Source organism: Leptidea sinapis, chromosome 18 (assembly GCF_905404315.1).
Source record: "Leptidea sinapis chromosome 18, ilLepSina1.1, whole genome shotgun sequence".
In the NCBI taxonomy this organism is placed as follows: Eukaryota; Metazoa; Arthropoda; class Insecta; order Lepidoptera; family Pieridae; genus Leptidea; species Leptidea sinapis.
In genome coordinates, this window is record NC_066282.1 from 9864285 (window position 1) to 9880729 (window position 16445).

The following is a 16445-nucleotide window of genomic DNA, read 5'->3' on the forward strand; positions in this document are numbered from 1 at the left end:
AGAATAATTTTATAATAATGAAGTATTATGTTATTATTATCACAATTACAATTGTTTATCACTACAATCATAATTCTAAATAGACTAACGCACTTAACTTATTTGCTTTACTCTCAACCTACAGAGCTGCAGTCACATTACCGGCTTTAATCTTTATCATATACGTCGAAATGATACCACGATGGCGGCGGACGATCACAAAACGTAAGTTTAATTAAATAATATTATCTTCACCTTCCTATATTATCTCAACAACAGCTATTAAAATTACTATACACTACTTAATATGTTGATATATATTGGATGTTATATTATATTTCAAAGAGTAAACGTCGACAAATTCTTGTAGAGTTTTTGTCGCTTTTCGTTTTAAAACATGATGAGAATAAATAATAAAGAGTGCATTAAAAAAATGCAAAAAGGATTAGAATAAAGCGGCAAATTTTGCTCGATATATTGTACCTACTGTTTGAATTGATATGTACATCGAAATATATTTGAATGTAGCTATGAAAATGACGTTTATGGTGTCCCGATATATTTGACTACTTCGGATGACGCTATCCATTTGGTCATTTTCAGTGAATCGATTTATATGGTAACGATGAGTGTTGCCATGTTTTTGAATACAATGGGTGACGCTATTTTTTTTCGCTCACTGTACATATCATAGAACTGTCATATTCTTTAAGGAATTATCTCTGTAAATCTGACTGAGTGATACGATGTACGATTTTGCAGCAAATTTTTATGAAAAAAATATTGTTATTAAAATTTTATCAAAGATTTATACTAACTTTATTATCCGTAGTAGCTCTAAGTCATGCTGAGTTCCTTGCCCGTTGTTCTGTCGTCTGAGACATTACTTGATGAATCTCTTTTTACATCGCCGAACAATTAATGACTATCTAAATTTGATTGAGTAGGAGGCGTTACAAGTTTAAGTTCATTGCTGATGTTATCATTATGAATATCACAGTTTCTAGAAGATTCGCTTATGTTCCTAAGTACATTACATTAAATACTATGTGCCCATATTACTTTTGCAGTCTTTAAGACTATCTTATTTGAAATTTTTATCGAAAACTACTGATTGTTTTCAATGCATATGTTCTTTGCCTTGATACTTCTTTGCCACTACTTTTAAGTGGCTTCAAACCTATGCTGATTCTACTGCGAAGCCACTGAAGACACCAATCTTCTTGAATGCGAAGCCATTGCCAGAATCAGGCTGGGGTGTCTTAAAATACCTTTACTCAAAGCAGATGACGCACACTGCCTGGACCCTCTGAGGACCTACGTCTCTTAAAAGTAATAATAGGTCTTAAGGATATATTTTAAATCCCGGCATACTAAGTGCACATTTTTTCTAGTTAGTACCCTCAATTTTTCCACAGCTCATTTTTACGCATCGGAAGTCGAGGGTAGGCGCGCTAGCGCAACCAGGGGTTCAATGGATCCTAGGATTTAAGTGCATCTAAGTCCCCTACTCATAATAATAAAAGATAATAAATGGCATTTACTTTCAAAAGGGGTGATAAATTGTACTTCCAATTAGGGATGCCAATATCCAACATTGAAAAGCAATTCAGCTTATATGCGTAAGTATTATAGTAAGATTACTTTTCATACTTACAGTATTCTTGATACCTCAGCGCTATGTGTTGGGTATCATGGGATTGCTGGCGGTATGCAACGCGTACACCATGCGAGTATGTCTTAACCTGGCTGTGACTCAGATGGTTAACAACACCAAGACAGAAGAATCGCATTATGATCCCGATGCGTGCCCTGATGACAGCGAATTATTACTAAATGGGACAACCTCCTTGAAACCGGTGAGTAATTGAATAGTGATAGATTTTTTCATACATACATTTTTTTATGGAAAAGGAGGACCAAACGAGCGTACGGAGCACCTGGTGTTACGTGATCACCGCCGCCCACATTCTCTTGCAACACCAGAGTAATCACAGGAGCGTTGCCAGCCTTTAACGAAGGTGTACGCGGTTTATTTGAAGGTACCCATGGCGTATCGTCCCGGAAAGACCGCACAAGGAAGCTCATTCCACAGCTTTGTGGTACGTGGAAGAAAGCTCCTTGAAAGCCGCACTGTGGAGGACCGCCACACATCCAAATGGAGGGGATGATTTCCTAATTCATTGTGGCGTATCAAGCGACATACATAAAATTTAAACTAAATAATTCATAAACTCCCCTAGTGTGTTAAAAAATAATGTGTTTAAGTGTGTTAAAAAAATCTTTAAAACATATTTTAAGAATATGATTCAGATTCCTTTAAAAGATTTAGTCTAAGCAAATTAAATAAAATTTGTAGTGATTTCCAGTCCGCTTCGAAATCTTCAACTCCAATAAAACTTTTTCATTTCTGGTTATTATAAGCCGCCGTTAGTTCATTGGCCCATCATCACGCGCTTAAGGTTGGGTGCGTGTATAAGCGGAAGATAGTTTCTTGAAACGCTTAAAGTTTTTTTTCATTTTGATTCTATAAATAATACAAGATACCATATACATTTATCTAGAACTAATATTCAGTTCTAATGGCAATTGATACATTTTTTAATCCTATTGTGCACCCTATTGTCACAATAGGATTAAAAGATGGAATATCTCATGTGTATGCCATTAATTAATTAATAAAACAAAATGTTATTTTAAACAGGGCGTTTTAAAAAGTGAACGCATATAAAACATACACTGGTTTTAAATAATTTGTTCCAAATATATGTTTCATATTTTCACTTTTATATAATATAATTTTCATTTTCTTTTCAGCACGCAATATTCGACTGGTCCGAATCAACCCAAGGGCTAATATTGAGCGGGTTTTATTATGGATACGCCCTAACTCATGTACCAGGAGGATACTTAGCCGAGAAATATGGCGGTAAATGGACGTTGGGAATCGGTCTCCTGAGTACAGCACTTTTCACGTTATTGACTCCTTTCGTTGTAACAACCACTGGTGCTACCGGTTTATTTATCTTGCGGGTTTTACAAGGAATGGGGGAGGTGAGAGCAATAAATTTTATTTTATCAGATCATTACGAGGAATATACTTCCTATCTTTTTTCAGTTAATTTTGTTATAAAATAGTGTGTTTTATTAGAGAATAGTTATTACATATCTATATTTGCAGTGCGGATTTATATTAATTTCCCACATATAATGTATTTTTAATTGAGTTTTTTCTAGACAAATAAAATTTGAAAAACAACATTTTATATATGACGATACGTCACTCGAACGGTTGGCTCAGTTGGTTAGAGCACTGGCACGGAACGCCAGAGGTCGTGGGTTCGTGTCCCACATCGTTCATAAAATTTTGTTTTTCAAATTTTACTTGTGTATTAATCCTAGAAGTGCGGGTAGTCACTTTAAAAACATAACAAATTGTCGAGTTTTTCTGTGGTACAGGACGATATTACTTAGGCTGGTAATACTCCTATAATTTCAACGCTGTGTAAAAAAAAGTGGAGATAACTAACTATTTTATTCATCTATCTACTGTTATTTGCTATTTCGTTCTTTGAAGCGAGTACCAAATATTAATTAAATTACTTTTTTGAGGATTAAGCCGGGTGTAATATAACTGTTACATCACAACGAGTTTGGTAATGTATGACGAGAACGAAAAATGTTATTTCATCATAATCATGATCATCAGCCGGAAGACGTCCACTACTGGACAAAGGCCTCAAATGTTATCTAAAAGCAGTAAATTATTGAAAAGTTTGATTCATATTTCATTGAGTTTTTATGATTTTTAATAAAATATATTTGTTTGTTAAAGTTAATTCTGTTTCTATATTTTAGGGTCCAACAATGCCGGCGTTAATGATTGTATTGGCTCGTTGGGTTCCGCCACACGAACGATCGCGACAAGGAGCATTGGTGTTTGGGGGAGCACAAATTGGAAACATCTTCGGATCATTCATGTCCGGATTTCTGATGGCTGGAGGAGGTCATTGGGCTAACGTGTTTTACTTCTTTGGATGCTTTGGAATACTTTGGTTTATTTTCTGGGTATGCTTAAATTCTGCTGGTTTTGTGCATATAAAGTATATATTTTTGTATTCTTACTCATAAAATACGTATTAGTATTTATTTCAATCAGCACTTCAGAAACTTCCATTCAGCTATGTTTTCGGCTTCTTTAATTCTAGATCAGGCCAACCGCTGCTTCCTACAGCATCTCTCCCACTTTAATCATCAAAATTAATTCACCACCACCAAATAAATAATGATCAATTATTCAAATGATTTGAGTTTTCTTTAGTGTTAATTCCGTCAAAATTTGTCTTTAAACAATTCGACACGTGTTTCGCCTCTTATTGTTATTATTGAATTGTTTAAAGACAAATTTTGACGGAATTAACAACAAAGAAAACTCAAATCATTTGAATAATTATGGATTTCCGCAAAGTAACGCCTACTTCAATTAATTTTCATGATCAATTAGCAAAAAGAAACGAAAAAATAATATAAAATTTATAGATAACTAAATGTAAAAAATGCCTATCGAGATACCAGTGGGAGGCTCCTTTGAACAGGATGCCGGCTAGAGTATGGATACCACAACGGCGCCTGTTTCTGCCGTGAAGCTGTAATGTGTAAACATTATTGTGTTTTGATGTGAAGGGCGCCGTAGCTAGTGAAATTACTGGACAAATTAGACTTAACATCTTATGTCTCAAGGTGACGAGCGCAATTGTAGTGCCGCTCAGAATTTTTGTGGTTTTTCAAGAATCCTGAGCGGCATTGCATTGTAATGAGCAGGGCGTATCAATAACGATCAGCTGAACGTTCTGCTCATCTCGTCCCTTATTTTCATAAAAAAAATATTTTTATCATGAGAAAGATATACGCGTATTTTTACTGAGTAAACTAGAATCATTTTGGTAATGTTTGATCCTAATTCGACGATCTAGTAACAATAATCGAAGAAATTAAACTCTTTATGTATTCAAGTAGTTTAATGATTATTCTTATTATGTTTAAGAGTCTTCTATGCTCCAGTACGCCTAACACTCATCTATTCATATCAGAAGAAGAGCTGAAGTATTTGAACGAGACAGTTACCAGTGCTGACACGACGAGCGTTCGAGATCCGGTGCCATGGAAGGCTATTGTCAGATCGGTGCCAGTTTGGGCACTTTTGTTTGCAGCAGTAAGTTGACATTTAAAAGTTTCATTATCAGCATCATCAGCCGGAAGTCGTCCACTGCTGGACAAAGGCCTCCCCCAAAGATTTCCACGACTGTCAGTCCTGCGCTGCTCTCATCCAACGGCAATCTTGACCAGATCATCGGTGCATCTTGTAGTGGGCCTACAAACACTGTGTCTTCCGGTACGTGGTCGCCATTAAAGGACTTTTCTGCCCTACTGGCCATCTCTCCGTCGATCTATATGCCCTGCCCACTGCCACTTCAGTTTCGTAATCACTTAGACTATGTCGGTAACTTTGGTTCTGCTACGGATCTACTCATTTCTGATTCGATCTGCCAGGGAAACTCCGAGCATAGCATCTTAAAAGTTTATTTAGTACAAATACTTACAGGTTTCTGCATAACAAAGAGTAATTTACTAGTTTTCAAATATATCATTTTAATTACTTTCAAAATTTCTAGCGAGTTACAAGATTTTGTGTTTCTTTACATCATTTTGTTGCAGTTTGCGTTACTGTCGTAGCGATGTTGATAATTCATTCATCCATTCCTAAATTGAAAACAATTTAAGAAAAAGCACTGTCGTGGCCTTCTAATCACACTTACGATTATTGTTCTAACTTGTATTACATCTTTAAATTTCTGGCAAATTGAATAATATAATAAGCTTTTAACCAAATGATTGCATTCAACAAACTCTCGATTTATTTGATTTTTAAAATAAAACGCATAAGTTTAAACTTTCAATGAAAATCACGGAGTCACTTCTATGTGTTTCATGTGGAATAATTGAGGATGTTGAACCCTTATTAAATCAATGTGTCCGATTTTAGTCTAGTAGAGACGAAATTGTAGGACTTATGGGTTTGAACAGGTTTGATACGGACATGTTTGTAAATAAAAGGATGCCATGAGTCTGTTTGAATCCATAGGTATTATTTGTTTTTAGAGACTGTATCTGTAACTTGCTTCTCCTTATAATTAAGCTGAATTTTTGTTTGAGTTTGTTAAGTTAATAATTTTGTGGGTTAATGTACTTAGATTATAATGGGGCTGACATGTACATACGTCATATGAAAGCCCCTAAATAAATAAAGAAAAAATAAAGATTACACGTGGCCGCTCTCTTTCACCACTACTGTAGTCAAATAATATCATCGCCAATGCCTCTGTGTGTATAATATTATTATAATGGCATATTATATTTACTTTCAGGTGGGGCACGACTGGGGATACTACACTATGGTGACAGATTTACCAAAATACATGACAGACGTGCTCAAATTCAATATCGCAACGACTGGCACTCTAACCGCAATGCCTTATCTTGCAATGTGGACATCTTCGTTTGTTTTCGGATGGGCTTGTGACGTATGTGTGAAGAGAGGATGGCATTCTATCAAAACTGGGAGGATTATACATACAACTATAGGTAGAATTTCTTCAATGACCTTAAAACACTAATACCTATAAATTCGTAATGCAAACAATTCAGTCAACCAATTGAGATCAACGCGTACTGAATGCTCATTGGACAGACGATGATAATGACTTATCGTTGTTGGTTAGTTATATTGTTACAAAGGGTAAACATAAGATCTGTATTCCTAATGTGGTATAAAGTTCGGAGGTATAAGGTCGATGGATCAATTTTATTTGGTAGAGAAATCTGCTTTGCAAAGTAGCCTAGACTTGTTTGGTTCAGTAGATATTAGATCATCATAGAGTCATATTATTACCTCTGAATTCGTTGCCGCAACGTTTGCCCAGTTTTGCGTTGAACTCTCCCAAGACAACGTCGAAAAGGGTCTTAGGAGTGTCAATGGTATTCGTTCAGTAATTCTGAGTGTTAGGTACGCTACCATTTACGTTTTCCACCTCAGTTACGTTGATGACGCGACGTGTGCACAAGGAACCCGATACCAGCCTGGGACAGCTAATCGCCCTCCCGGAAGTAGAGCAGGGCAATTTAGGACTATCGAGTCATCACCCTGTCTTCAGACCTCAGATAACCCCATGACATCCCATCGTAGTTTGTTTAAAACTTCCTCCAGTTGCTCCAACGTCTCGACGGTCTGCAGTGTCTTGATATTGTATGTTGCCAGGGCCAGTGGTCTTCGTTGGTGGAAGCAACCCGGGGATTCTTAGTTCCCACTACCCCAACGCGTTTTTTATGAATAAATAGCTTATGTGGTACCGTGGCCACCACGAATGAGGCAGATCCTCCGTTCTGTGTATCCATTAGTCGTCTCTTACGACACCCACGGGAGGAGATGGGGTGTTTCTATTATGGTGCGACACCACACGCGCTTACAATGTTAGGATATTATTATTCGTAATATTAGGATTATAAAATAATACATTCTATTTTTACTAAATACTTATTTTCATTCACAGCGGCAACAGGCCCGGCTATTTGTATAATCCTTGCTTCATATGCTGGATGTGACAGATTCGCTGCTGTCGGATATTTCATTGTTTCAATGGCTTTAATGGGAGGATTTTACAGTGGCATGAAGGTAACATTATCTTGTCATATATTTCTTCTTATGTGTTCATATATATCTGATGTTTTTTTATGGTTTAAAGGCAAAAATGTCATAGACCACCTGACATAACTCAAATAGATGGTAAGTGTTTACCACAACAACTCTCTTACAACAGCCAAGTCGTATTGAGCTGAAAACACTGCATAAGGAATCTTTATCCACTGTTTGGTTAGACGTGGAAGAAATTTTCTTGAAGACCGAAGTCTGGAGGCTTGTCTGGATGAATTCGACAGCCGGGTTCTTCAGATAACACACACAACGTGATAAATGCGGTAGAAGACAGTAACAGTACCAGTGAGAGGCTCCTTTGCACAGGATGCCCGCTAGATTATGGGTACCACAACGGCGCAACAACCACTATTTCTGCCGTGAAGCAGTAATGAGTTAGTATTATTGTGTTGCGGTCTGAAGGGCGCCGTAGCTAGTGAAATTACTGGGCAAATGAGACTTAACATCTTGTCTCAAGGTGACGAGCGCAATTGTAGTGCCGCTCAGAATTTTTGGGATTTTCGCGAATTCTAAGCGGCACTGAATTGTAATGGGCAAGGCGTATCAATTACCATCAGCTGAACGTGCTGCTCGTCTCGTCCCTTATTATCATAAAAAAAAGACATGGTATAATATGTGCCTGTCTCTCGAGCAATGAGATACAGTTTCGATTTTCGCTAGTTTTACATACACTTTGTATTTTTGTTGGCAAAATTCGTTCGAAATATTCCCAGATTTTGATCGCAATGCCAGCTACAGTTGCCACGTGCAATTGTCAAACAAACGTATTCACGAATTCAAGGATGTGAATAAAACTCATTATTACTTTGAGCGACGGCGACGCAGTCAAGATGGTGCAGAATCAAGACAAATTCTAATTTCAAAGCTATTCTATTTTCTGTTTTCTAATGTAAAAATTAGCAGTTTACCTAATACGCAGATATATTATCCGGTAACTTATTTAAAACAGAGGATAATAATGGATAACCTTAATGTGATAAACTAGTACTAGTTTATTTTTTTAAATATAAGCGGCAGCAAACTGGGATCCCACGGACATCCGCAATACCAGAGGTCAGAGATGAGTAGTCGGCCTTTAAGGTGGGAGTATGCTTTAAGTTGGAGGTCCCTAACTCGAATTATTTTGCAAAAATTGCAGCCGATAATTGATTCCACAAAGTGGCTGTGCGCGGCAAGAAGGTTCTCGTAAAACGCGCGATCGTAGACTGCCAGAGAGAATATGTTGCTAGTAACTTTCTAAAAATAGATAAAACTTTCACAAAAATATTTACTGAATGTTTGGATAAAGTGTGAAAGTGTAATAATAAGAATCTTACTATTTCAGGTAAATGCTTTAGATTTGGCGCCAAACTATGCTGGTTCACTGACCGCAATGATAAATGGTACTTCCACACTCTCCGGCATAATAACTCCATACTTAATTGGAATCTTAACACCTGATGTACGTATACTTATAATTTAATTACATTTAAAAGGTTAATAGGCTTGAAAACTAAGCTACTGATCCCGGGTTCAACTCCCAGTAGGTGTTAACATTTGTACGATGAATATAAAAGTTTCTTTTCGTATCAAATCTCTGTCTATTACGTCTAAAAGTGACACTCTTGATACATGAGTAAATTTTCAAGTGAATCTTGAACGTGATGAAAATTATATTAAGATTATTATGCATTCTATTACTTTTATGTGAAGCTGATATAAATATAAAGAACAAAAAAGTTTGCCCACTGCTCAAATCACGGTCAATACTATAACCGTGCTATGAAAGTATAGGGCTTGGTATTATTTCCGTGCACATAATACTATATTTACAAGAACGTATCAATAGCGTACCATATCAATGATAATTGGTTTTAGTTAAGGTAGCTTCAATGATCCACTTGTCATATCCATATTATTACGTTTCTCTCATTCGCGCAGTTGTCGTGTCCACCCTTATTCTCCAGTGTTTTCGCTTGAACCACACGTGTCACGTAGACCAAGAGAATACTTTTGTGGAGAAAACTATTCACTGTTTCTGTAAGGAAGACTATTAAAATCTTGTGTTATTTAAAAACGGGTTCGAAAAGACAGTCATAAGCAGCTAACCCTTATTCTCATCGCTACGCCGATTGTACGCACTGGTTAGACAACTTCATGTGCCATCCAGGGAGCAATTTTCAGACCAACAAAATATTCTTGCTGACATATTTTGTGAACGCTCCGTGCCTTTGGCATTTCACGTATCATACTTTTCATACAAATTTTTTTTTGTCTGATACGTTCGTAGCATCGTCATCGTATGAGACGATGTAGTGGGCAGTCTCCATTACGCGTCTTAAATAAGTTAGTCATTAAAAACGTACTATGTTTGATGTTAAATAATCATTGCGGCACATTGTCAGTGTTCAATAATTGACGTACAACCAAATTTTTCAAGTGTCTTCACTCCTCTCTCCTTTTGTAGTGTTCCCGTAAGCTAACCGTAGCTGATAACCCAAAAAAGAACTTTAAATTACTCTTTTTTGTTGTTATGATTAGCCAAACGTTATGTCATCCACTCATAAATATTTTTTAATGGAGTCATCCTTTTTTTTGCAGTCTACTTTAGCACAATGGCGAGTTGCATTCTGGATTTGCTTTGTGGTATTAGTTGGTACCAATATTGTGTACATAATATGGGCAGACGGCAAGCAACAATGGTGGGATGACGTCAGACAATATGGGTACCCATCAGACTGGAAGCATGGTCCTCTTAAAACTTCGGACGATGACAAAGAAAAGAGTAAAGAAAAAGAAGCCACAGCAACAAATTTATGAAAAGATAGTTTTATTATTAGTATAGATAGTTTTTAAGATTAGTTAATATTAAATTATTTATTAAATAGGATTAACATTTTTTTCAATGACACATAGAACAACTAGTTAAATTAGTTATGAAGTTAATTACTTGGTATGAGCTAGCATGTAAATGATAAATGCTTAGATAATTTATATAATATCTCTATAGAGCCTCTTGCTGTTAGGCGATGCATTAACAGGCCAGGTTTATTACTTTACTTTGCATGACAAGCAACGTCTTACACTCGCGATACACTGACCTCTACTTTATACCACTGGACTGGCGGCTGTCAAAGTGTTTTTGTGCCTGTTTGATATTCGCCATTTTGGCGCTGTTGGCCACGTAGCAAGAGTCTGCGGCACTAAAACTAGTGATGACAACCTCAGCAAACAACCATAGATGGTGGGAGACTATTTACAAAAAAAAAAATTGTGTACTTTCCGTTGTTACGTGCGTTGATTCTTGAAGTATAGATAATAGGGAAAACGAACGAAATTAATTCAAAATGCAAAAATACTTCAGAGTATTGTACGTTCCTTCTCCGATATTTTTATCAATTTGTTTAAGTGTGAGTGCGTTGCTCAAAATAGAGGTTAATTGTTAGCCGATGTTTTCACAGCTGTCACAGTCTATCTAAAATTAATATTATAAATTATATAAATTATCTAAGGATAAAATAAAACATTAAAACTAATTATTATTTTGAACAAGTTACCATTTACTTAGTTTATTGGGAGATGAAGATTACTTTTACCAAACTTATGGGATCACAGTTATAACATGCATATCTAGCAGTACCTAATGAATACGAGAAAATATTATGAAATCATTTAGTTTTGCTGTGTATGAAATGAATCCCACCTATATATAACTATATTATTAGTATTAAGTATTTCCCTGTAAACTCAAGTACCCAAACTTTATATTGTTTTAAGAAAATTTTTTGCATAAGAATATGATTGTTATATTTCGTATATATTTAAGATTTCATCGCTAAAGCTAAGGTTCAAGATAAAGAATTTAAATCCACTAAAGTTGGTAGTTTGTTGGAGCAATAAAACATAGAAAACTTATATATACATTTGCTTAATATTCTACATTGTTTTAAGTAGTCCCAAGCAAAATTTGTTCGTTAATTTAAATCTTTAATGGTTTAATTATTTATAACTAGCTGTTGCCCGCGATGTCGTTTGCGTGGACATCTGCATTTAGCGTTATAATATGTAGCCTATACGTTGTCCCGACCTTTTCTTAATATTCACACACAGTTTAAATTCAATCTATTCATTATTTCTTGCACTTAGTCCGGACATACATACAGACATACAGACAAATGTACTATTAAGTACTTTTTTGTCTTCAATATTATTTATAGAACACACAAAAAGAATTATTTAAAAATATGTACACGATTTTATTATATGTATAGTCAAATAACTCATAATGCTTGCAGACAGACGATTTCTTAATTTTCAAGAGAATCTATAATAAAAGCATAATATCTAAGTACTTTATGATGTAATGGACATTAATCTAAATTTCTATAACAGGTCGGATTACTACTAAGTACAAACATACACATAATTATTCATGATCATTGAGTATTATTTAATTTAAGCTAATGCCATGTAAATATTTTACGTAACTAACCTACATGTGATGCGATATAATTATTGAATAGTCACTGTAATATTTTATAGTTGAATTACGAGTAAGAATAAAAATATTGAATATTAATATGGTTTTATCTTTTAATACAAAAGTATCCTTATGTCAAATAGCGCTGTAAATATGCATTTTCTCCCCTTCACCGCAATGATGGTAGGATTCGTCACGTTCATATAAAACTTATTGCTTGTATCTTGGGGCGGGTAGTCCATACTTCAAAAATATGGTGATGGCTAGTCCATTAGTTCTATATATATATATAGACTCTAGTTGTACAGCGCGACTAGTTGACTTTAGTTGTTTTCATAGTATTATATTGAGTATGAGGCAATACAGCCGATATTAATACGATCATTGTGCTGCAAAAGAGGGCTATTCGCGCTATTTAAAACCTAGGTCCTAAAGAATGATTGAGCGCGTAATTTAAAGAAATAAACATCTTAACTGTTGCCTTTCAATCTTCTTCTCTGTCGTTTCCAACTTAATGATGCCACAGATTGGGAGTGGAGCGACAGGCTATTAAATAATAAAATTTATTGTAAGTTATTACATTGCAACCTATTTAAAAAGAAGCCCGCTAAGTTACTTCTGAGTCTGTGGGATCCTTTTTTGTATGGGTATAATTTCTTGCTTAAGTGATATCATATCCCATTTTGAATAAAATGTTATATTATATAATATAGGATGATCCTTTCATCAAGAACTATGTTTAATCTTGTTAAATAAAAAGTTATATTAAACATAAATTATATTTATATACATAAATTATGTATCTTCTTGTTGATATCGCTTGCAATAGTTTCATTTATTTACAGATTAATTTAACTTTACCTTGTCCATCATAGAAAATAATGGCCTTTAAAATAGGCCGTTTTAATAATTCAATGCAGAAAACATTGCTTTCACAGATTCTGAATCTTAGCCTAGTTGGAGATGCTCTTATAACGTAAGAGGAAATCTCATTAGCAGTTTTAGTCTTCTCAAAGTTTTAATTAGAAGCATCCTTGCAGGTCTGTTTGTCACTGGACACTATCTCAGTTCTGCTTGGACTAGATTTTTTTATATGTCAGCTACCAAATTGCTTTGAATTCCCTAGTTTCCAATATCTTTATTTCCCTAGATACTACTACCAATGTTTACAGCTATAACTATGATCTTAAAAATTAAACAAATATTAATTAAAATTAACAGACATTTGAAAAATAATAGTTTGAAAATCGAAAAACACGCTTTGGTTGTTAAGAATGGTTGAAATTTAAATTGAATATCAATTGCTGCTTTATCGACGATCGACGAAAAAATTATACAAATTAATAAAAATGTTATTTTGCAAATTGAAAAATGGAATAATTTTATCAAATTAAATATGTGTTGGACTCGGTCCTCAATAAATCTACGAAGTTTGAACGAAATCTGACCGTTTAAAGTGGGTCAAAATCGTGCCTGAATGGGTAGGTTACAAACAAACATACATACAGGTGAAGCTTATAAAAGCGTATAAAATATTTAAGTTCATGTAAACTTACTCAGTTAACGAATTGTTTAGATGAAGACAATGTTAATAAAATAAAAATAGAATAATTATTTATATTACTTTTATTTCTGTTTATCAAAATATATACGTTATTATTTGTACAATTACAACTCATGATCTAGGATTCGTCTGATTGATAATATCAAACGCCAGTCTCAAATCTAAATCGCATTATAAGATTAATTGGCCAAGCAGAACTATTACGTAAGCGCATTAGGTCCAATTCTCGCTAACGGATTAACATTTTGTCATTGTATTGTGTATGAATGTAACCATAAAGTAAATTGTCTGAGCTACAAGTACATTTAGCTATTATTCAAATGCAGAGTCCATTATAAATGTTGGCTGCATTTTATTACATTCAAGGTCTTAAATGTTTATTCTCTTCGCGTACGTAATCCGGATAGAATTAGAAGGATGAATTGTGTACGCGCAATCTAATTAACATTGTTGGCCTATTATTATGTTAAAACATTTATGCCTGTATTTGTGTGTCTGTGGCAATGTCACTCTCGACCGATTATGGTGTCCTTTTTCGTTTGTTAACAGAATTTATAGAGAAGGAAGTTCTCAATTCGGTTGGTTTTTTTTAATGTATGTACACCGATTACTCTAAGATTAATGATCCGATTTACGTAATTCTTCTTTTATTCGGTGCGAATTAGATGCAATTTGGTCCAATAACAATTATACATAGTTTTGACCCAGTAGTATATTTTACGAACATTTTTTATGAAAATTTTTGTCTACGTGGATGATATAATTGGTTTTTGTGTATGGCTTTTTTAGGAGTTTTCATCCAGGTTGATTATATATTATTAAAATAATAAATTATTATTATTATTTTTAACTGACACTATAATGTAAAAAATAATAAAACAACTACGTTTAAAAAAACCGACTTCAAACACTGAAACGTATCAAATAACTAAAAATTTACTTTAATACATTTTTTATGCAAAACTTTGCCTTTAATATTAATAAAATTCTATTATGTAGTAGTATATGTAGTTATTAAAAAGGCATAAAAGGCATTTATTTTCTCAAAATTGATTCCTTTAGAATTCTTTTTGATGTCATTAAGTATATAAGTTTTGTTGTTTGTTTTGATGTTGTATAAGTTTTGAGAAACAACGACTTTTATTACCTACGTGCTCAGTCATGTGTGTACAAGGACAAAGAAGCGGGTATCAGCTAGTTAACTATAAAACAATCAACATCAATCTTTTCTAATAACTTTAATTTTTTCTTTATTGCATGCCTTAAGCGCGAAGCACGTAGGCATGTTCTACTAGGGCCTAAAAATCAAAATATCGTTTTGTCATCAGCACATCGTCAGAAAGATAAATGATTCTTAAACTTATTAAAAATTTAATTGATTAATTGCTATTTTTACATAAAAAAATGGTTTGAGTGGCTGATAGTGTGGATTTATAGAGTCCGCATGGCGAGGTTCGCACAATAAATTCTTAAGATATAAATTTTTAAGTCAGGATTTTTTTTTAATATATTCATATTTATCTAGGAACCCATTTAATGTAAATAGCAGCATAATTGTGTTTTGTTTAGTTATAATTATTTTTTTTCGGCTATATTTTATATTTTATTTCTAAATAGAGCTTAAAGACAGCTACTGTTCCCTGTTGTTTCTTTTGATAATTATCTTTAATCGCAATAGAGCATTTCGTTCGTATAACAATAAAAAATATTCACAGAAAAATTTGAACGAAGTTTGAAATTAAATTGAAAAAAAAAATTACCATATTTGTTTTTTTTTAACAGACTCATTGGCTTAATCATCATTTCAGTTATTCATTTTATTTTCTTGATGTTAGACGTAAAATTATCAGTAAATCAGTAGTAAAGTAATAAGGGTATATAAATATAAGTGAAAATTTGTCTGTATTAAACTGCTTTAAACAAATACGAAAAATTCTTAGAAGAAACAATCTTCAAATTAAATTGTTTCGATAACCAATAATAATAATTTTTTTGTTAAGCATAAAGTTACAAACTATGACAATAATTAGAAAGCTTCATGCTAATATTAGTATGCTTATTAATAAGAACCAACTACTTGGAGTACGTGGCCCCTAGTAAGTAGAACATATTCCCTACTAGCGTTGATTAATGCAGGCGTAGCGCGAGACATGTGTAAGGATGTCGACAGCGAATTTACGAAAAAATCTTTGATCGATATTTTTGTTTCTAGCATTTCACTAACATCAAATCTATAAGACCCACCATATATTTCTGTAAATTTATAATGAAAACTTTATATTTAATTTAAATAACTGAATGTACCATAATATTATTTTCGGAAAAGGTAGAGCCCGTGAGAATATACTAGAAATTCAATCGCTACTCTTATATTTCAAAAAGCATTTTATAATAGCCGTAATATACATACGCTTTACGCCTTAATGAATCGATTGACCAGGCCCAAAAAAGGACACAAGAAACATTTTATCCCGAAGTATTGGATAGTTCCCGAGGGTGTACAACATGATCAAACTTCCTGTGATCGGAATCGCAAATAGTAACTAGTAATGTAATAAAATGAACTCTATTTGAGATAGAACAACCGGACATTTCGCATCTATGTTGCCGTCTTTTCTTGCAAGCGATGAGTCGTGAAATTGACAGCAAAAGTATCTACGATATATCAAAGATCA

The 16445-nt window shown here is 34.0% G+C and overlaps 1 protein-coding gene across 2 annotated transcripts in view; it reads left to right on the forward strand.

Annotated features, from left to right (window-relative positions):
* LOC126969558 (putative inorganic phosphate cotransporter) overlaps window positions 1–12305 on the forward strand; it is a 41815-nt gene extending 29510 nt beyond the window's left edge. For both annotated transcript variants that reach the window (XM_050815078.1, XM_050815079.1), the window contains exons 2-10: window positions 125–204; window positions 1639–1838; window positions 2797–3033; window positions 3838–4047; window positions 5024–5191; window positions 6405–6621; window positions 7587–7708; window positions 9072–9188; window positions 10328–12305. In XM_050815078.1, the coding sequence (XP_050671035.1) occupies window positions 171–204; window positions 1639–1838; window positions 2797–3033; window positions 3838–4047; window positions 5024–5191; window positions 6405–6621; window positions 7587–7708; window positions 9072–9188; window positions 10328–10546 (1524 nt within the window). In that variant the 5' untranslated portion in view covers window positions 125–170 and the 3' untranslated portion in view covers window positions 10547–12305. The remainder of the gene's footprint in view (window positions 1–124; window positions 205–1638; window positions 1839–2796; window positions 3034–3837; window positions 4048–5023; window positions 5192–6404; window positions 6622–7586; window positions 7709–9071; window positions 9189–10327) is intronic.
* Window positions 12306–16445: the final 4140 nt, after the last annotated feature.